The 21,566-nt window shown below is 40.7% G+C and overlaps 1 protein-coding gene across 2 annotated transcripts in view; it reads right to left on the minus strand.

Moving 5' to 3' along the window:
* The window catches only part of P4HA3 (prolyl 4-hydroxylase subunit alpha 3), a 58,598-nt gene that overhangs the window by 21,835 nt on the left and 15,197 nt on the right, over window positions 1–21,566 (minus strand). For both annotated transcript variants that reach the window (XM_037841306.1, XM_037841304.1), the window contains exons 4-7: window positions 12,266–12,415; window positions 8,853–8,904; window positions 5,780–5,943; window positions 5,361–5,537 (exon numbers count right to left, since the gene is read on the minus strand). In XM_037841306.1, coding sequence (XP_037697234.1) covers window positions 5,361–5,537; window positions 5,780–5,943; window positions 8,853–8,904; window positions 12,266–12,415 — 543 coding nt within the window. The remainder of the gene's footprint in view (window positions 1–5,360; window positions 5,538–5,779; window positions 5,944–8,852; window positions 8,905–12,265; window positions 12,416–21,566) is intronic.

Genomic DNA, 21,566 nt, shown 5'->3' on the forward strand with positions numbered 1-21,566 from the left:
GTTATAACCGTGAAGGCATTTCTTGAATTGGCCATCTTATCCTTTGGTTTATGTTTGCCATATTTTTCCCCTCTCTCTATTAATATCCTTTATTGTACCCATACCGAACCTCTTTAGTACTGAACCTTTCTCCAAGTCTCTCTGTCCTGTCTTTGTTTCTCTGTCTGTAGGGCTCCCTTTAGTATCTCCAGTAGGGCAGGTCTCTTGTTAGCAAATTCTCTCAGCATTTGTTTGTCTGTGAAAAATTTAAGCTCTCCCTCAAATTTGAAGGAGAGCTTTGCTGGATAAAGTATTCTTGGCTGGAAATTTTTCTCACGCAGAATTTTAAATATATCGTGCCACTGCCTTCTCGCCTCCATGGTGGCTGCTGAGTAGTCACTACTTAGTCTTATGCTGTTTCCTTTGTATGTGGTGAATTGCTTTTCTCTTGCTGCTTTCAGAACTTGCTCCTTCTCTTCTGTGTTTGACAGTGTGATCAGTATATGTCTTGGAGTGGGTTTATTTGGATTTATTCTATTTGGGGTTCGCTGAGCATTTATGAATTGTGTATTTATGTTGTTTAGAAGATTTGGGAAGTTTTCCCCAACAATTTCTTTGAATACTCTTCCTAGACCTTTACCCTTTTCTTCCCCTTCTGGGACACCAATGAGTCTTATATTTGGATGTTTCATATTATCTATCATATCCCTGAGGTCCATTTCGATTTTTTCAATTTTTTTCCCCATTCTTTCTTTTATGCTTTCATTTTCCATTCTGTCATCTTCCAGGTCACTGATTCGTTGTTCAACTTCCTCTAGTCTTGTACTATGAGTGTCCAGAATCTTTTTAATTTGGTCAACAGTTTCTTTAATTTCCATAAGATCATCCTTTTTTTTATTTAGTCTTGCAATGTCTTCTTTATGCTCTTCTAGAGTCTTCTTGATTTCCTTCATATCCCGTACTATGGTCTTATTGTTCATCTTTAGTTCTTTGAGTAGCTGCTCTAGGTGCTGTGTCTCTTCTGGTCTTTTGATTTGGGTGCTTGGGCTTGGGTTATCCATATCGTCTGGTTTTTTCATATGCTTTATAATTTTCTGTTGTTTTTGGCCTCGTGGCATTTGCTGAACTTGATAGGGTTCTTTTAGGGTTTGTAGACCTATTCAAGTCCTTATCTCTAATTTATCAGATCTGCAGCTTCGTGGAGTACACTTTCTCTAACTAACCAGCAGGTGGCGCCCACGAGCCACCTGTTCTCCACAAGCCAGTTCTCCCCTGCTTAGCCTTTTTGGTGAGTGGGGGAGTGAGTCTTGTGGGGCCCAATTGGTGTACCAAGCTTGCGTGTGTAGTTGGTGTTGCCTGCCCTGTATGTGGGGCGTGTTTCTGGGCAGTCGGGGAGGGGGCGTGGCCCTAACAATCAAATCTCCCTGGTGATCCTAGAGTTTTAAAGCTGGTGCAATAGTCTAATCCTTCAGTTCAGTCCTGCCACAGTTTGTCTCTGCCACTGACCCACAAGTCCTTGGTATTGGCGTATGGTTTCTGAGACTTGCAAGTGGGCCCCTCTTCCAGGCTGTGCACCCTGGGTCCTCTGTTGAGGGATGACTGTGCTATGTCACAGGTGAGTGCCGTCCCCTCAGGGCAGTTCTGGGCTGCTGGGCTGTGTAGGGAGGCTCCCAGTCTGCTCAAATGATGGCTGAATGGGGCTTTGTTAATTCACACTGCTCCACCTTCCCAGCTCTGGGACAATCAGCTGAGGTTGCAGGGAAGGCTAATGTCCACGCCCAGTTTTGTGGTGTGTGCCTGTTATTTGAAGCCCTTCCGTCACACTGGGTTGTCTGGGGCAGCTCTGGGCTATGGGGCTGGCGATGGGCAGGAGTGTTTCCTGTCCACCAGGATGGTGGCTGTGAGCGGACACCCCCGTTTTCTTGGGAAGTTGTGGTGTTTAGTGAATTTTCTCAGCCACTGAATTATTGCCTTTTGTCTCAGAGCTCTCCTAGTTCTGCTCTTGACTTGACCTGCCCAAATTGCAAGTCTTTGAAGCTTTGTGTATTGGGCTTCTTAGAGTAATTGTTTTAGAAAAAGAAAAAAGGATTAAAAAAAAAAAAAAAAAGGGTCCTCCTCAGAGATCTAATGGGTTATTGAAATGCTAAGAGACAAAGCAACCAGGGCCATTAAGGAAAGGTCCACAGGGCAGAGAGATCGGCTTTTCTTCGGGATTTGCATATGCGCCTTAGGGCCTGAGCTCCGCCCTTCCCCTTTCTGTGTTCACCAGAACTCTAAAAATCCTCTGCTTTTATTTTGGAGTTTTTCGTGTTGTTTTTTTTTTTCTATGCCTGTCTCCTCTCTGCTGGGCTGGCTGCTCACAGATTCTCTGGTGTCTGGTCTCTGTCTATCTATGGTTGGAGTCTGGATCAGTAGAATGAGTTTCCGATAAGAGCAGCCACTGCAGTTCTCCCTTCTCCTTCCCGGAGTTGACAGCCCCTCCTCCCACGGGACTGAGCCTGGCAGGGAGGGGCGCGGGTCCCCTGGCCGCAAAAACTTACAGATTTCGCTGATCTCAGCAGTTCGACATTTTCATGAGTGTTGTATGAAGTATGCCCAAAGACAGATTGCTCTGTGGTGTCCAGTCCACGCAGTTCCTGGCTTTCTACCTACTTTCCTGGAGGAGTAACTAAAACATACAGCTCACCAGTCTTCCATCTTGCCCCGCCTCCCTAGTTCATTCTTAAGAGGGACTAGGAAGGCTTCCCAGAATGTACAAAAGGCAAATTGGAATCATACAGCTGGAAAGAGGTCAAGGAAAGCTCTTCCTGCAGAGAGATGTGTGAAGGCTGCAGACAGCATGGCCCGTTCAAGGAAATGAAAGTTGTTTGTGTGGCTGGAGTGTAGACTGTATGGGGGAGATGTGACAAAGTGGTTGGCAGCAGCCAGGCCATGGGGCTTTGTAAGCATGTGAGGGCAAAACGACCCATCAAAGAATTTTAAACAAGGTCTCGACATGGTCAGATCTGACTTTTTAAAGATTACTCTGGCTGCAATGGGCATAACACCATGCTAGGCATTTCAAAAAATACAACAAATGATCCCTGCTGGCTTACAGTTTAGTTGGGGCGATAAGATACTAGCTCACGAACTCTTAGTGACAGCAGGCAACATAAATGACAGAATAGAAGATAAAATTAAGCACCAAAAAACTAATGAGAAAAGCTTTGCGTTCAGAGGAGGGATGGGTCATTGAATGTGGCCCCCCAAAATGTGCACCGAATGAACCAACAGGTGTGGGCTGGAGTGGTGAGGGCTAGTGGACCCGAGGGCGGTGAGGTGTTTCAACTGAGTCTTCAAGAATGGGTAGGATGTGGCTAGGTGGAGAAGTAACAGGAGAGCTTTCTTTGGGAAACAGACAGTGAACAGGAAGCAGATATATTCTATACAAGCCACCATGGCGGCCGCAATGCTCAGTTCCCATGGTGGAGTCACTACCACATAAGCCCAGGTTTTTTCCTGGGAGAGACAGACAGACAGGGATCAACAACCTGGGGGAAGGGAGCGATCCTGTATCTTGTCACCCCAACGAGAGTGTACACCAGCAGGGATGACTTGCTGTATCTACTGAAATGCCTAGCATGGTGTTACACCCATTGGCAGGATCTGTGTATGCCAAATGGATGAGCTGGTCAAAGGATCCAATGAACCTCTTTGGGTGGGCCTCCTGTCCTGTTACCATGGCAACAGAGTCACTCCAAGGAAAAAGCAGCTCATGCTAAATACTGCAGCTGGCTCACAGAGAAACCAAAGCTTCTGGAAATACTTTGTTCCAGGTCACCAGAGGAACTCAGTCGTCACAGAAAGCTTCTGGACAAAGACTGTAGACTTCACTGGAGGTGCTTTTAGATGAAATGATTACTGTTCATCTTCTCCCAACAATCCACGTCTGAGGCCAGTCTTCTTTCAAATCCACATACCTGATCACATTACTCTCCTGTACATCTCCCACTGCCTGAAGGATAAAATCCAGACTCCCTGGCATTTCCTAAACGATGTCTCACCCTCTGGCCGCACTTCCTATTACCTCCCACCCCATCCACTGCACATTCAGCTGCCAAGTTCCTCCCCGTCCTCTGAACACATCGCACACATTGTTTTGTGTTCCTGGAGTACCCTTTGCCACTTTGTTACTCTGATAAAGTTCACCTCCAGGGTGAAGCCTTCCCTGCTTTTTCCTCTCCTCCCCATCTGCCCTTCACCACTGCACTGCCTTGTCTTCAGGAGAATGTTCACTTTTTATGCTGCCACAGCACCACCCTCTGCACACACCTCTTTTACAGGCACTTATCATAATGTATTGTAAATATTTGTTTTTCCCCAATATACAGTAAGATTCTAAATGGAAGGGACCAATTACTTCATCTTTGTGAAAGCTCAGCAGGTGTCTGGCACACAGCAGGCTCGCAGTGTATGTTGATGGACGATGGATCAGACGCATGGATGCGCAGCACATATTGAGGGAATGCTGTCCGGTTTGCCCTCTCCCCACAGCACTTGGGGAAAAAAAGCCGCAGACAGTCGCATTGGGGTCCCATTTTTCAAAGAGGCAGTATGCTTATAGTGGATTATTTTTCTAAAATGTGCCACCCGTCTTGGGGGAGGATTAACTGTCCCCTCCCCATTGACATTGAGCTTGGCTCTGTGACTTGCAGTGCCTTCCCTGTGGAAGAATTAAATATTCTCTCCCTGTTGATCTCAGTAGTGGCTACAGGATTTGCTTTGACCAATGTTAAATGGATGAGAGTAATGTTTGGCCCTTCTGAGCAGGAGCTTTAAGAGCCAGTTCATGGTTTGCCATCTGTGTCTTTTTCCTCTCCCATGAAACTGGCAATATCCCAAACCGCCAGGCTGGATACCAGCGTGAAAACTGCACAGCAGAGCCATAGCCAACCCCAAGAGAGACATAATATGACAAAGTAAAAAACAAACTTTTATGGTTGTTGTCCCTGAGGTTTGGGGGTAGCCTGTTACCAAATGTAATAAAAGAAGCAGAACAGCAGAGCAGCAATCAATGTACCGGCTCTGTCACTAGCTAACTGTGTGTACTTAATCAAGTTCCTTCTCCTCTCTGAGCCTCAGTTTCCTCTTAAACAGAATAACGAAGTTAAACTAGATAATTTTCCCTCTCTGTAATTCTGTAAGTCTGCACTGGAATTTCACTCCTTGCCTTGGTCATTTCTTCCTTTCTTTTCTTCTACCAATTATATGGAAAGGTTGACACATTGAATTCCTGACTGATGAAGCATCTGGGGGTTGAGGCTGCCTGTTCTCAAACTGCTGAGCTCCAGGCATGTGAAGAAACAAAAGGGAAGTTCCTGGCAGGCTTTGGGGACACTCACCCATGGTTCTGCGAGTCCTCTAATTTTCTGAGCCTCCAAGTCATTGACAAAGTCATGGTAGAGAACAACATAAGGCTTCAGGTGGATGACCTCCTTCCGGGCAGGCTGCAGCAGCAGGTAGGGGCTGGAATTGGTCTCATAGGAACAGTAGAGGCTAGAGAGCTGGAAGTGAGTGGGCTGGAAGGAAAAGAGCAGACTCAGCTGAAGAGAAGAAGGGTCTAGGAGCAGAAACCAATTTTGGGGAACTATGGCGCTGAAGAACTGAGATGTAGGGATACAGAATGTAGTCATTCTGATACTGTCCAAGTAAGCTTTATTTTTTTAATGCATCAGCTCTTTCCCCTCACATTGTTTCAATTCTACCTTCTCACGCTCTAGCCAAGCCTGTCCCCCCTTTCCCTTTTCCAGGGGAATCCTACCTGGGAGCCCAGGGTCTGACACAATCCCTCATAGGTGTCTCTGGTCTGCAGGTGGGGTACATTGGGCCTCTGGATGACAGCCTCAGCTACTGCCTGATGGGGACTCTCTGACAAGAGCCTTTCATACTTCAAGACATTCCTGGCCACCCTCTTATTATTTGGACCTGGGAGAAATCACAGCAGCAAATAATATGGATTAATAAATACTGTCCCCAGGGAGTGCTGCCAGGGTTTCCTATAGCTTCACTGTATCACAGGATTGGCAATAGACAATTCACAGGGGCACGAAAGGCTCTCACTCCCAGAAGAGTGGTACTTTAAAAAGATTGAGTTGGGCCTGGTAGATCCAAAGGTGCAAAGGGCTTTGGGAAGAAAAATGGTGTTTAACATTCTTAGACCAAGGAATCATGAGGATGGCTACTCTAGGATAGTGGGACGGTCCAATTTATGTATAGGGAATAAGCCACATCATTCATTCATTCATTCACCTACCCATTCAGTGAATCTTCAATGAACATCTACTATGTACAGAATATTGTGCTAGAGGGTAACTGCCCCGAGTTTAAAGTCTAATGGGAAAAAAGGAAAATTAACTATTTAGAACAAAACATGATAAGTAAGTATTATGAAAGAGAAGTCCAGAGAGCCAAAACCAAAAGCAGAGGGACCCAAGCTATTCTTCTTTGGAGAAATGGAAGCTAATCCATGCTCTGCTCCACTAGATCCTTCAGAAATCCTAACTGGCCTAGACTCAGAGCAGAGCTTTATGGAACAAAGTGGTTCTAGCCTGGAGTCCCACAAGGGTCCAGGGAAACCCAGTAATCTAGTGTCTTGTTTGTGCCCACCTATTTGGCTGCAAGATGCCCCATAGGTTGGCAGCTACCTATGGCCTGCTGGCCTCTGGGCATGACTCTCAGGGCAACTCAGAAAGAGCTGCTGAGTTGTGCTACTGCTCCCAAAGCATCTTTCTCTGAGGATCTCAGTGTGCTTCTAACCACCACCACCACTCTGGCAAAGGAGGAAAGGAGGGGACAGAAATTATCAACCTTTGTTTGACAAGAGGAGAAATGAAATTTTGGAGAATGGAAATTATGAGCTCAAAATACCAGTGAAAACATTGCAAAGCCCAAAATGGAACCAGGAATCTCAATTTGCCATGTCCTGCTTATCTGTTCATGAAAGCACACAATTTGGGTTCTCTGGAAGAGACAGAGATTTTAATCACTCAAACACAAAGAAATAAAGGCAGGCTGCATTATAATTTTGCCTCCATCACTAACTACCCATGTGTTTCCAGACCATACGTCTACTTCCTTATCCAACTGTTTGCAAAATTTTCAGAAAGGCATAATGTCACTAAATGGATTCATTAGAAAGTTATGAATAAATACACTTGTAAAGTCCTACATGAAATACTCTTTGAATATTAAAAAATAACAATAGTGATTTTGTATCCTATTTTAGTATCTAAATACCTGGTTCAAGAAAATCTGGGAAGCCACTGGTTACCAAAATTTTAAGCAAAAAATCCCAGCATAGTAGAGAGCTGAGCTTGGAAGAGTCTCCCTCCTGTTTAACTGTGCTGTGTGCTTATTCAAGAGCCACTCCCTGAAGGGAGCTGAAGCTGAATTCTGTGGCTAACTGGGCAGGATGCTTGCATAGCAAAGTGAGCTCTGGCTTAAAGAAGGAATTGATATCTCTCTGTAAATAACCAAAATGAATAATCCTGCTGAATCACTCTCCTTCTTTACAAACACAGCTCTCATTGATTTCATTCATTCCCAGATCTACTTCCAAAACCTGGATCTTTAAAATGTCTCTGAAGGAATAAAAATATATTTGCAGGCCCCTCCCTGAGGAACTGGGGAAAAAATGTGGAAATATTAAACTTTCTCATCTGGGAAATTACTGGCATTCTCAGAAGCACTGGGGACTACCAATTTAGAAGGGCTTGCCCTTATGAAGCTTGTTACTGCAAAGGAGAGGCTAAGCCTACTTATAATTGTGCCTAAGAGTCTCCCCCAGAGAACCTCTTTGTTGCTTAGATGTGGCCTTTCTCTGTCTAGCTAAGCCAACTGGGCAGGTGAACTCACTGCCCTCCCCTCTATGTGGGACCTGACTCCTAGGGGTGTAAATCTCCCTGGCAACATGGGATATGACTCCTGGGGATGAATCTGGACCCGGCATCATAGGATTGAGAAAATCTTCTTGACCAAAAGGGGAAGCGAAATGAAACAAGGTAAAGTTTCAGTGACTGAGAGATTTCAAATGGAGTCGAGAGGTCACTCTGGAGGGCATTCTTATATGCTATATAGATATCTCTTTTTAGTTTTTAGTGTGTTGGAATAACTACAAGGAAATACCTGAAACTGTTGAAATGCAACCCAGTAGCCTACATTCTTGAAGACAATGTAGCTTTCACGGTGTGACTGTGTGATTGTGAAAATCTTGTGGCTCATACTCCCTTTATCCAGTATATGAACAGATGAGTAGAAAAATGAGGACAAAAACTAAATGAAAAATAGGATGGGATGAGGGGATGGAATGCTTTGGGTGTTCTTTTTTACTTTTACTTTTACTTTTATTCTTATTTTTATTTTTTTTGGAGTAAAGAAATGTTCAAAAATTGATTTGGGTGATGTGTGCACAACTATATGATGGTACTGTGAACAGCTGCTTGTACACTGTGAATGACTGTATGGTATGTGAATATATCTCAACAAAAACGAATTTAAAATAAAAAAAAATGTCTCTGAAGAAACTGGCTCCCAATCCTGGACTTGTTCATTGTTCCCCATTGAAGCAACACTAATATATAACTAGTTAGGGGTGGAGGAGGAAAGGGACAGGTTGATACCTTCTTTTTAGCATTTTCCAACTAATTAAAAATTTCCCCCGATACATTGATATGCATATAACGAAGATTTAATCCAAAATTTGAAAGGTAACTTGGATTATGAAAGTAGAAAAATAAAAATAGATATCTGTATTTAATTTGCAGCAATTAAAGACCAAAAGCAGAAGAGATTTTCCAATAAATCAGACCTTTGGCTTATCTCTTATCATTACGTACTGTAGAGAAGAAACTCTTGGGAGAGATTGAGGGCGTAGGAAACGTTTCCCACCTACCAAAAAAAAAAAAAAAAAAAAAAAGGAAAGGAAATAGTTAACCACATTGACACCATTTCCTCTGACCAAATCATTAAACGGATCTTTTTTTTAAACCATAGAGTATTTTTACTACAAGTAAATAATAAGATTCATGGAAATGAGCAGCAGACTAGAAATGTTGACCTGATTCAACCAAGTCTCTTCAATTTTCTCAGTTACAAATTTACAAATGATCGCTTTTACTAGAGAAGATAGAAAGATAAATCAAAATAAACTTTCTTAAAATGATGTAATTGCAGGGTGTTGTTATTTTTTATATTTTACTATTACTCTTCACATGGAACTATAAAAATCCTATTAAAATTATAACTTGTTTTCCAGGCTCAATACCTAGAGTCTATAAAGTTAGTGGGAAAGAGGCAAAGGAAGAAGAAAAAATTTAAGATTCTCCAATGCATAGTAATGAACTGTCCCTGGCTAAACATTAGCAAAAAGTAAACAGGGACTTTCCAGACAAATTTGGGGAACAGTATCTACATAGGTGGGCTGCTTGCTATCCTCTGAGTGCCATGGGATGATGATTAGCCAGTGGAACTGTATATCCTCCCAATCATTTTATTTTTGCAAATTTTTAAAAATTCATTTTTAATGATAAAAGTAATAATAAGCACATTATAAAACATATGGGAAATAGAAAAAACCTGCTCCACTGAAACACAGACATTGCAAGCACTTTGATTAATACACAGTTTCACATAGTTATAATCATATTTTTATACATTTTCACATCCTGATTATTTCACTCTACACTGTTATCTGGAGTCTTTTTTGTATTATTACATAGAATTTTTCATGACTACATTTTATTCCATCCTGAAGCTACATCACAGATGACTTAACCATTTGCTATTGTTGGACATATAGATTGTTTCTAATCATTTATACCATGAAATATTCTGTTCTATACTTAACAGAGGAATAGTTCAGTAATATAGGGATATCTTATACTGCCAGGTATTAACTCAAGTTTATAACTTCTTTAGACTCTTTGTGAGATGAAAAGAACTAAAATATAATTTTACATATTTTTAAAATTCAAGGACCTTATCATGAGATATGATTTTATTCTGTCAAGAACAAAGTGAGAGTTACTATTTCAGTTAAATTTCCTTGGAAATGTGTATAATAATAATGTTAAATGAAAAAATAGCACATAAATTTGTAGTGTGCAATATAATCATAATGGCTTACAGTTATCGAGTGCATATTATGTCACACATTATGTTAAGATTTCACATGCATTAGCTAGTTTAATCCTCACAACAGCTCTTTGAGGTGATCATGATTATTATTCTCCTTTTACAGATAAGAAAACTGAGTCCCAGGGAGATTAAGTTGCTCAAATTTTCACAAAATTTGATCCCAGGTCTGTCTGACTCCAGAGACTATGGTTTAACCACTACACTCTACTGTCTCTCATTCTTAGCAGTTACTGAAATAGTTGTTAATTAAAATATATAATGAAATACACACACATATACAATTTGATATGATAATGAAAGGTCCATGGAGGGACATTTACTCCTAATTTAGGGTGGGTAAAAAAAGGGAACATAAATAAAATGTAAGACAATGCCACATGTGTTTTAGTACTGTGGAATTTTTTAAGAAGAGTGCAAGAGAGGAAAGTCTAGGCCGTCTGAGGGGAATTAAGAAAGACTTCACAAAGCAGGTGACATTTGAACTGCACCTTGTAAATGAACAGAATTTCAGCAGACAGAGCTCAGTTGTGGAAAGGGATGGTCTACCAGTGAGTAAAGGAAATCTAAGCCATCGCAGTTGGGGGAGGGAGGCCAACTAATAATTAGGCACTGTATTTAAATCCCTGTCTTTGGATTTATCTTCTCTGAGTCTCTCATGTTAATTCTCCATTTTCTTCCTCTATTAAAATGCAATTACTTGTTCCCCTCCTTGTTACATCACAGTTATTCTATTTCGAATTTAATATGTAGTAACTTCATGTCTAAGAGTCACTTACCAGGAACTTCCATCAGAGGAACAGAACTGTTTGCTGCACTGAGAATATATCTGTTTTGGCCGTAACACATGGGTTTGGACCACCTATATCCCCCTCCCTCTTCTTGGGAAAAGGAGGAAAGAAAAAGGAATGTAGGGAACAGAAATGTTTTATTAGCTTCGGGAACACAATGGAATTGACTCCACGGGAATTTTCCCAGTCTGTTCTTGGAGACTGTACAACTCTAGTGGGAAATGGGTTTAGCTGTACAAAAGGAAGACATCTCCCATATTTAGGGAAATGAGCTTCCCCATGAGGCATAACAGGTAGTGGATCAACAGTGCCAAGGAAAAGTAACACCTTGAAAAGATACTGAAGCTGGTACCATGGAACAATGACTCCAGCTCTGAAGCTGGGCGTTAGTCCATTACAGTCGGACTCTATTGTAGACAGGAGAGGATAACATCAAACTTCACCCTTTAACAAGGGCAATATCATACCACAATATTTAGGAAGAGTTATGAGTTGTTGAGAATGCAACAGAGTGATCTACATTTACCACTGTAGCAGACTGAATTAGGTACTCCAGCAGGGACATTCTTAATCTTAATCCACATTCCTGTGGATGTGAACCTGTTTATAAACAGGGCCTTTTGAAGATGTTACTGGAATCCTTCATAATAGTAAGAAATTTGGAAGTAGTTAGTCACAGAAAGCCATAGGGAGCAGCCAAAAGCCAGAAGTCAGCGAGAATGGAAAGAAGAGACACAAGGAGAGATAAATGCCAGTGTGATGGGAGGCAGAGATGCAAGCCAAGGAACCCCAAGGATTGCAGCGAGCCATCACCAGAATGCTACCAACTTCAGCAAGAAAGCATGGCCTGTTAAGACCTTGATTTTAGACTTCTAGCCTCTGAAACCATGAGCCAATAAATTTCTTTCGCTTAAGTCAACCATGGTGTTGCATGTGTCATAACAGCCTGGTACACTAAGACAACCACGGACTCATTAAGCATTTGTGGATACAGCTGCTGCTGCTACAGGGGAGAAATGGCATCCTGCATGGGAGAAGATGATTTTAAAGTAGTTAGTACATTGGAAAAAGGACTAGATGGAGTCAGAAAGACTTGAACTCTAATCCCAGCTCTGGGAACATTGTGACAAATTAATAATTTTTTGGAGACTCAGTTTACTTATGTGCTATGGAAATAATAAAATAACTGCCCTGCTTAGCTCACGTTTGGTCCTGTTGGGAAGATGAAATAAATTAAGACATGAAAATACTTAGAAAACAGTCAAGTGGGTAGAAAGCATTACCTTTCTTGTGATGAAAGCATTAAGCCTCACTTACTCCCCTACCTGGAAATAGGCAAAAGCCAAGTGATCCAAGGCATCCTCTAGACTTGCCTCATCCTCTGTGTTCCACTCTCCATAAGATCTTCGGAAGAGACTGACAGCCTCCTCCAGCCATGGAATAGCATGGTAGAAATCCCCCGTGTCATAAGCTACCTGGAGGGAACAGAAGCACCACCACTGAAGACTCAGTCCACAGGTAGAGGGGAAGGAAATGCCAATTCAAAGAATAAAAAGGACTTTGGAACCCAAGAAGGCAAGTTTTAATCTCAAAATTCATTTTCATTCAATTCAATAATAATTTATTAAGCATCTATTACATGCAAGGCATTGTACTTGGTGAGAGAGGACACAAGGATTCTTGCATTTAGGGAGTTTATAACCTAGGGGAGAAAAGAGATATGAACTCAAATAACTATAACATTGGGCAAAATGGCATGGTACTTAAGGGAAATATGCAAAGCATGCTGTGGAAGCACGGAGAAGGGAGGAGACCGGGGAATCTTAGAGGGCTTTAGGGGAGAAGTGGCATCTGAGATGGGCTGTCCTTGAAGAAGAAAAAGGATTTCAATGAGCAGAGAATGGGAGGAAAAGCATTCTTCAGATGAGGGAATGGTGAAAGAGAAGACATAAGCAAGAATGTCTTCAAGTAGTCCACTGTGACTGTATCAGGAGGCAGAAATGAACTTAGAGAGGCAGCATGGGAAAAGCTAATGAGAGTCTTGAATATCATGTTTTTCGGAACATATTGTTAGGAGCAATGTGAAGAATGGATTAAATTAATTCATTTATTTATTCAGTATTTACTGAGATTTACTATGTACCTGGTGATTCTTGCCCTTAAAGAGCTTACAATCAAGTGGGGGGCACTGAATGTAAACCAATAATTGCAACACAATGCATTAGGTACCATAATGAAGGTAGATATGGGAATGCTATGAGTGAGTGCTCAGTGGATTTGTTCCAAATTAAATGTTAGAATGCTGAGGGAGATGGGAGCATGTGCCTGTCTCCTGATAGCTTACAGTTAATTAGAATATTAGGAGCGCAGATGAAATTTCCTGGAACTTTATGTTAGAAATGGCATGGAATTATAAAGTCATAGAGTTGGAAGAACTGTTAAAAAATGATTTAATTCAGTTGTAATTTACAGATAGGGCAGAACCTAGAGATATAGCAACTGTGCAGCCTAAAACAATAAATCAATTCCTAACCCAGGTCTGCCACTAACTTGCTGTGTTATCTTTCTGGTCCTAAAGTTTCCTACCTGTAAAAAGGTTGAATTGAAGAATAATCATCAAAAATGACTGAACTTTTTCCTGCCAGGTTAACAACATATTTTATTAAGATTTCCAGGAGGAACTTCAAGTCTCAGCAATGCAGTAGATTAAGATAATTGGAATACTTCCAACCACAAATACTTACAAATTTTGAATAAAATACAACATGCATTTTGTTACATATTTGCAAGAAAATACCCAGATACCAGAAACAAAAAAAGACCTTAATAGGCTTCTGATGGATGCTGAAACTGCCCAGGATGAGGATGGAGTTAGTCTTAGTACCTTAGTACCTTAATGCCCAAATATGGACAGAAGATGAACCTTCCTTAGACCTCTAAAAAAGGTAGAAATTGGGATTAAGACATCCTCATAAAGCTCAAACCCAAGAAAAGCTACATCTTAAGGGAAAGAGTAGACCAGAAAAAAAATCTACCACTGAGACAGGAAGACAAGGAAGTTGGTTTGTTTCTGCCTGGGCTCTGAGTAGGGTTCCCTAGAACATTTATAATCTTAGGTCTATCCCTTACATGAATATGGGGTTTGAGTTTGCATTTTTCATATGGTTGAGGAAACGCCAGGCCAAGAAGTCAGTATAATAATGGGCCAAGGCCAGTGATTCCACCACAGTTCCTGGAAGAAGCAAGCCTAAAGCTCTCTGCAGGGCTGTTTCCACAACTCGGGGCACGGAGATTCTCTTAGGAGGGGAAAAAGTTCTGCTAAAAATAAACTCACAATAAAAAAATGACAAACCATGTCAGGAAATAATCCATCACAAACGAGTTTACGGACACAATAGTAGAGTAGTAGAATTAGACAACTAAAAATTTTGGAAAATAGAAAAAGTGGTCTGCTTGAAAATAATCCATGAAGAAGAGGATTAGGGGAGTATAGACGAAACAAATTTGGTGACATGTTAATAATTATCAAAGCTGGATAGTGGTCATATAGAGGTTTATTGTGTTCTTTTTTCTACTTTGGTGAATGTTTGAGAATTCCCATAATAAAAGAAGAAGAAAATTATAAACAAAATACAAAATAAGTATCAAAATCCAAAGAAAAGTGAAAAGGGAATACATGTAAAACCAATGCTAACATCATGCTTAATAGTGAAACACTGAACTTTTTGACTCTAAGATCAGGAACAAGTCAAGGATACTTACTCTCACTACTTCTATATAAGAATGTACTAGAGACATGCTAGCCAGTGTATAAGCAGAAAAAGAAATGAAAGCAGAAAGATTGAAAAAGGGAAATGAAACTGTCCCTATTCACAATGTGATCATTTACATAGAAAGTATTAAGAAATCAACAAAACATTTCTAGAACCAGTAAGTAACTTCAGCAATATTTCCGGACACAAAGTCTATCAACAAAAATCAATTGTATTTTATACATTAATTTGCATGTTTTATACTAAATTTATATACTAATTTAAATCATTTAAATTTATTTTAAATAAAATTTAAACTTTTATTTGCAATAGCATAAAAATACTAGGAAAAAATCCAACAAAAGATGTATGAAATCTCTACACTGAAACTAAAAAATATTGCTGAGAAAAATTAAAGAAGACCTGAATAAAAGGAGAGATTATCATGTTCATGAACTGGAAACTCAAGACAGTTAAGATGTTCGTTCCCCCAAAATTGATCTTTATATGGAAATGCAAAGAAGCTACAATAGACAAAACAATCTTGAAAATGAAAAATAAAGTTGAAAGACTAACTCTACATGCCATAATATTTACTATAAAGCTACATTAATCAAGAAAATGTGGTTCAGGCATAAGGATAGACATATAGATTAATTAATTTTTTTTCTACAGTTTACCTATTGTCTTTTTTTTTATATTAAATTCAGTTTTATTGAAATACAGTCACACACCATATAATCATCCATGGTATACAATCCACTGTCCACAGTATGATAACAGTTATGCGTTCATCACCACAATCTATCTCTGAACATTTTCCTTAAATCAGAAAGAACCAGAACAAGAATAAAAAATAAAAGTGAAAAAAGAACACTCAAATCATCCCCTCATCCCACCCATTTGTCCTTTAGTTTTATCCCCATTTTTCTACTCATCCATACACTAGATAAAGGAGGTGTGAGCCACAAGGTCTTCACAATCACATTGTCACCCCTTGTAATCTATATTATTATATAATTGTCTTCAGGAGTCCAGACTGCTGGGTTGGAGTTTGGTAGTTTCAGGTATTTACTTCTGGCTATTCCAATGCATTAAAACCTAAGACGTGTTATCTATATAGTGCATAAGAATGTCCACCAGAGTGACCTCTCGACCCCATTTGAAATCTCTCAGCCACTGAAACTATTTTGTCTCATTTTGCATCCCCCTTTTGGTCAATAAGATACTCTCAGTCCCACGATGCCAGGTCCACATTCATCCCCGGGAGTCATGTTCTGCATTGCCAGAGAGACTTACAACCCTGGGAGTCGGGTCCAATGTGGGGGAGGGCAGCGAGTTCACCTGTTGAGATGGCCCAGTTAGAGAGAGAGAGGGCCACATCTGAGCAACAAAGAGGCACTCAGGGGGAGACTCTTAGGCACAACCACATGCAAACTTAGCTTCCCCTTTGCAGCAACGAGCCTCATAAGGGCAAGTCCTACGACTGAGGGCTCAACACATCAAACTGCCAATCCCAATGCCTGTGACAACATCAACACCAGTCCAGGTGAGGATGTCCAACACATCTGCACCTTCCCCCAGATCCCCGGGGCTGGGGAGGGGGAGGCTGTAAACATATTCCTTACCATCTACCCAAATTACTCTGGGATGTGTCACTATTTCACTCCAGCCTATACTAACCTATCGTATCTCACTTCCTATTCAAAGTTCCATGCAATTGTGGTGTTTGAACAAATCGACTGTAGAGTTGTACCACTGAGAAAATTTAGATTCTGTACCAAATAGATATCTCTTCCCTTGGTCTCTGTCTTAGTTTGCTAATGCTGCAGAATGCAAAACACCAGAGATGGATAGGCTTTTATAAAACGGGGGTTTATTTCACTACACAGTTACAGTCTCAAGGCCACAAAGTGTCCAAGTTAACACCTCAGCAATCGGGTACCTTCACCGGAGGATGGCCAACGGCGTCCGGAAAACCTCTGTTAGCTAGGAAGGCAGCTGGCATCTGCTCCAAAGCTCCGGCCTCAAAACGGCTTTCTCCCAGGGCATTCCTCTCTAGCAAGTTTGCTCCTCCTCAAAACGCCACTCACAGCTGCACTCCGTTTCCTCTCTTTGAGTCAGCTCCCGAATGGGTGGGGCCAAGCCTCCATGGGAACATCTCATCAAAATGATTATTACCCACAGCTGAGTGGGGCACATTCCAAGCAAATCTAACCAGCACCAAAAACGTCTGCCCCACACAAGACCACAAAGATAATGGCATTTGGGGGACACAATACACTCAAACTGGCACAGTCTCATATGGGAGTTGAAGTTTTAAAACACAGTCAGTTTCAGCCTTTACCCTTTGGCCTGGCTTGTCCTGGTCTTAACCAGACCTGCTTCATTCATATCACTATTTGAAGTCTGGGCTGTTTTTCAGCTTTTTTTTTTTTTTTTAACAGTGGCTGTATGCACTAATACTGACATTCATATCTGCCGAGCTCTAGCTCTGAGTTTCAGGTGTCTCAGAGATATGCATTGTTCCAGAGACCAATCAGGTTATATGCTAGGGGATCAGCATCTCAAAGTTTAGAGACAGGCATTACAATTCAGGGATAGAGTTAACTGCTGCAAGAGCTTACAATCTAGGGACTATTACAATTATATGTCCACGTTAGGCTATGTTCTAAGATTCAATTCTGAGTTTATACATTCTAGTTAGTCCATATTGGTGAGGCATTAAAGTGTTTGCCTTTATTTCTGGTGTACATCACTCAAATACTGTGTACAGGATCCATTCACCTCGTTGTGTGTCTCACAGCTTCACTCCTTCTTGTAGTTGCTCAATGTTCCACTGTAAGTGTACACCACAGTACACCATTCCATTCTTCAGTCAATGTACCCTTAGGTCATCTCCACCCTTTGCAAATCATGATTACTGCCTCCATGAACATCAGTTTGCAAATGTTCATTCATGTCCTGCTCTCAGATCTTCAAATGACATACCTCATAATGAGGCTACAGGACCTTTTGGTCCCCACATACTTAACTTTTTGTGGAACAACCACACTGACCTTCAGAAAGGCTACACCATTCTACCTGCTCCTCAACAGGTAGATAGGTACATCCCTCTCACCATGTTTTCTCCAACACTTTTACTCCTATATATATATATATTTTTTCCTACAATTTTATAGAGTTATATTCACATACCATACATTTATCCACACTGTACAATCAGTTGTTCATGGTATCATCATAAAGTTGTACATTTATCACCACAATCAGCACTTGAACATATTGATTACTACAAGAAAAATTGTTTTGGTTTTTTTTTAGCAATAAGAAAAAAATGATAAAAAAAAAATAACATGTCATACAATACAATATACTAGTAAGTCACCAAATAGCATGAATCCCATATTCGTCCCCTATATCCGCCTCTCATATACATTTAGCATTGGCATATTGCCTTTGTTACATTTTATGGAGGTATATTACAATGTTACTGTTGACCATACACTCCAGTTTGCTTTGATTATGTTTTTTCCTGAATACCATCCCTTTTTCAACTCTCTACATGGTTGACATTCATTTGCTTTCCCACATGCAAAAACATTTTTATATTTGTATATTTAGTAACAGTCATTGGCCACTCCAGTTTTTGCCAAGTTATACAGTCCCAGTCTTTATCATCTATCTTTACCTCTGGTGTCATACATTCTCCTATCCCACCTCTTTCAGCTTTATTCACAGACATCTTTGTTCAGTGTACTTACAACACTGTGCTACCATCACACAGTATTATGCTATCTATTTCTGGATCTATGCAATCAATCCTAAACATTCTGCAGTCCTTCAGCATCAAATGGCTAGTCTCTGCCCTCTTTCTGTCTCCTGGTCACCTGTGTTGTCAGCTTTTAACTCCCAAAGTTTGTTCATTAATGTCTGTTCATATTAGTGAGACCATACAGAATCTGTCCTTTTGTTTCTGGCTAACTTCACTCAACATAATGTCCTCAAGGTTCATCCACATTATTACATGATCCATGTCTTTGTTCTGTCTTACAGATTAATTTTTTTAAATAGAGAATCCAGAAACAGACCCACACATGTATGATCAATTGATTTTGAAAACAAAGACAAAGCAATTCAATGGAGAAAGGCAAATATTTTCAACATATGATGCTAGAACTATTGGATATCCATAAAGACAAAAATTAATCTCAATTTCTAGTTTTGTACCATACACAAAAATTGATTCAAGATGGATCACAGACCTAAACATAAATGCTAAAATTATAAAGCTTTTAGAAAAAAACATAGGAGAATATCTTTGAGATATGGGGATAGGCAAAGATTTCTTAGGACCCAGAAAGCAACAACCATGAAAGAAAAAAATGATAGATTCCATCAAAAGACACATTAAAAAAATGAATGTGGGGGGTGACATCATCAACATGGTGACATAAACAGCTACTGAAAACTTCTCTCCAGAGATTCAATAACAAAAAGGACAATTCTGAATTGTTTGAAACTCTGGAGGAGGATATAGACTGGAGAAGGACTCTTCAGATGCCGAATTGAAGAAAGAAGAAGAGAGACCAGCCAGTCCTCTCCTGTCCCCCTCACTCAGTCTTGGTATCAGAAAGGCACAGAAACAGCAGACAGGACCCCTCCCACCATGGACCCAGAATATAAAATCTCTCACAGCAGTGAGACATACTCCCACGGTTTGAAGACCCAGGGGATAGGGGAGAACACTTCAAGGCCCAGGTCACTGAGGGACAAAGAGACTGAGAAAATGTGGTCAGAGTCTGTGTTTCCAACCCTGGGTCTGAAAGCCCTTCCCCCACCCTCAAAGGAAGCAGCAGCTAGCCGTTTCCTTGCCTTGGGGACAGCTGGAGTACTGGGTCAGCTGAGGAAATACTCTGCCACAGATGAGACCCACATTGAGTGAGATTTTGGCTGGCAATGTGAGGGCATAGGAAACCTGCAGCTTCACTTCACCTGTGTAGATGCAGCCTATGCTCAGAGGCAAACATCTGCTGGACAGTCCAGAAGGTGCAAGGGAATAGAACACTTTTAAAAAGATGCTCACACCCTTTATTAGGACCCAGGAGCTCGTCTATATGCCCTGCACAGAAACCCAGCCCTGTTTTGGCTGAGAAATACAGATGACCCAACTGTCAAAGCAGGGCTCTAAAACAAACTCAGGTCTTGCTGATTGGAGGAAAACAGAGCACCACTGGAAGCCAGCAGATCTGTATTACCACACACAATGAACTTGCTGGGGTGCCCAGTGCCTATCTCCCATCCTTATGGCAGGCCACAGTGGGCACCTGGTTTTGGGGGGCTGAGACGGTGGGCCAGAACCAATCTGACAACTGGCCAGCAAGAGAAACAAGGAAAAGATAGAGATCAAAGACAACCAACAAGAAAACCCAAGCTAAAGAGAGAAAACAACCTCCAGAATAAACTAATCAAGAAAATCAGATGCCTAGAGAGCAAAAAATCATGAGCCGCACCAGGAAACATGAAGATACAGCCCAGTCAAAGGAAAAAAACTAACAACTTAACTGAGATTCAGGAGTTGAAACAACTAACTAAAGATGTTCAAACAAATCTTCTAAATCAAATCATCAAGTTGAAAGAAAATGTGAAAAAAGAGATGAAGGATACAAAGAAGACACAGAGTGACCATAAGGAAGAATTCATAAGCTTGAAAAAACAAATGGCATAACTTATGGAAATGAAAGGCACAATAGAAGAGATGAAAAACACGATGGAAACATACAGCAGCAGACTTGGAGAGGCAGAAGAAAGAATCAGTGAACTAGAGGACAACACATCTGAAATCCTGCACACAAAAGAACAGATAGGGAAAACGATGGAAAAATATGAGCAACATCTCAGGGAACTGAACGACAACATGAACATACGTGTTATAGGTGTTCCAGAAGTAGAAGAGAAGGGAAAGGGGGAAGAAAGAATAATAGAGGAAATAATCATGAAAATTTACCAAATCTTATTGACATAAAATTACAGGTCCAAGAAGCACAGCATACCCCCAACAGAACTGATCCAAATAGAGCTACTCCAAGACACTTACCAATCAAATTGTCAAATGTCAAAGACAAAGAGAGAATTCTGAAAGCAGCTAGAGAAAAGCAATCCGTCACAGACAAAGGAAGCTTGATAAGACTAAGTGCAGAATTCTCAGCAGAAACCATGGAGGTGAGAAGGCAGTGGTATGATATATTCAAGATACTGAAAGAGAAAAACTGCCAACTAAGAATCCTATATCTGGCAAACTATCCTTTAAAAATGAGGGAGAGTTTAAGATATTTACAGACAAACAGCCACTGGGAGAGTTCATGAACAGGAGACCTCCTCTACAGAAATACTAAAGGGAGTGCTACAGACAGATAGGAAAAGACAGGAGACAGAGGTTTGGAGAAGAGTGTAGAAATGAAGACTTCAGGAGATAGGAAGAGGGTAGACATTGGCCATTTGATGCTGAAGGAGTATAGAATGTTCAACAGGATTGATTGTATAGTCCCAGAAATGGGTAGCAAAATACTGGGTGATGGTAGCACAATATTGTAAGCACAGCGTACAAATATGACTGTGAGTACAGTTGAAATAGGAAGGTTAGAGGTATGTATGACACCAGAAGGAAAGATAGAAGATAAAGACTGGGACTCTATAACTTAGTGAAACCTAGAGTGGTCAATGATTGTGATTAAATGTACAAATATAGGAAGGTTTTTACATGAGGTAGAACAAATGAATGTCAATTTTGCAAGGTTTTGAAAATGGGATTGTATTGGGGAAAAAATATAATCAATATGAATTAGAGTCTATAATTAACAGTAGCACTATAATA

Source organism: Choloepus didactylus, chromosome 6 (assembly GCF_015220235.1).
Source record: "Choloepus didactylus isolate mChoDid1 chromosome 6, mChoDid1.pri, whole genome shotgun sequence".
In the NCBI taxonomy this organism is placed as follows: domain Eukaryota; kingdom Metazoa; phylum Chordata; class Mammalia; order Pilosa; family Megalonychidae; genus Choloepus; species Choloepus didactylus.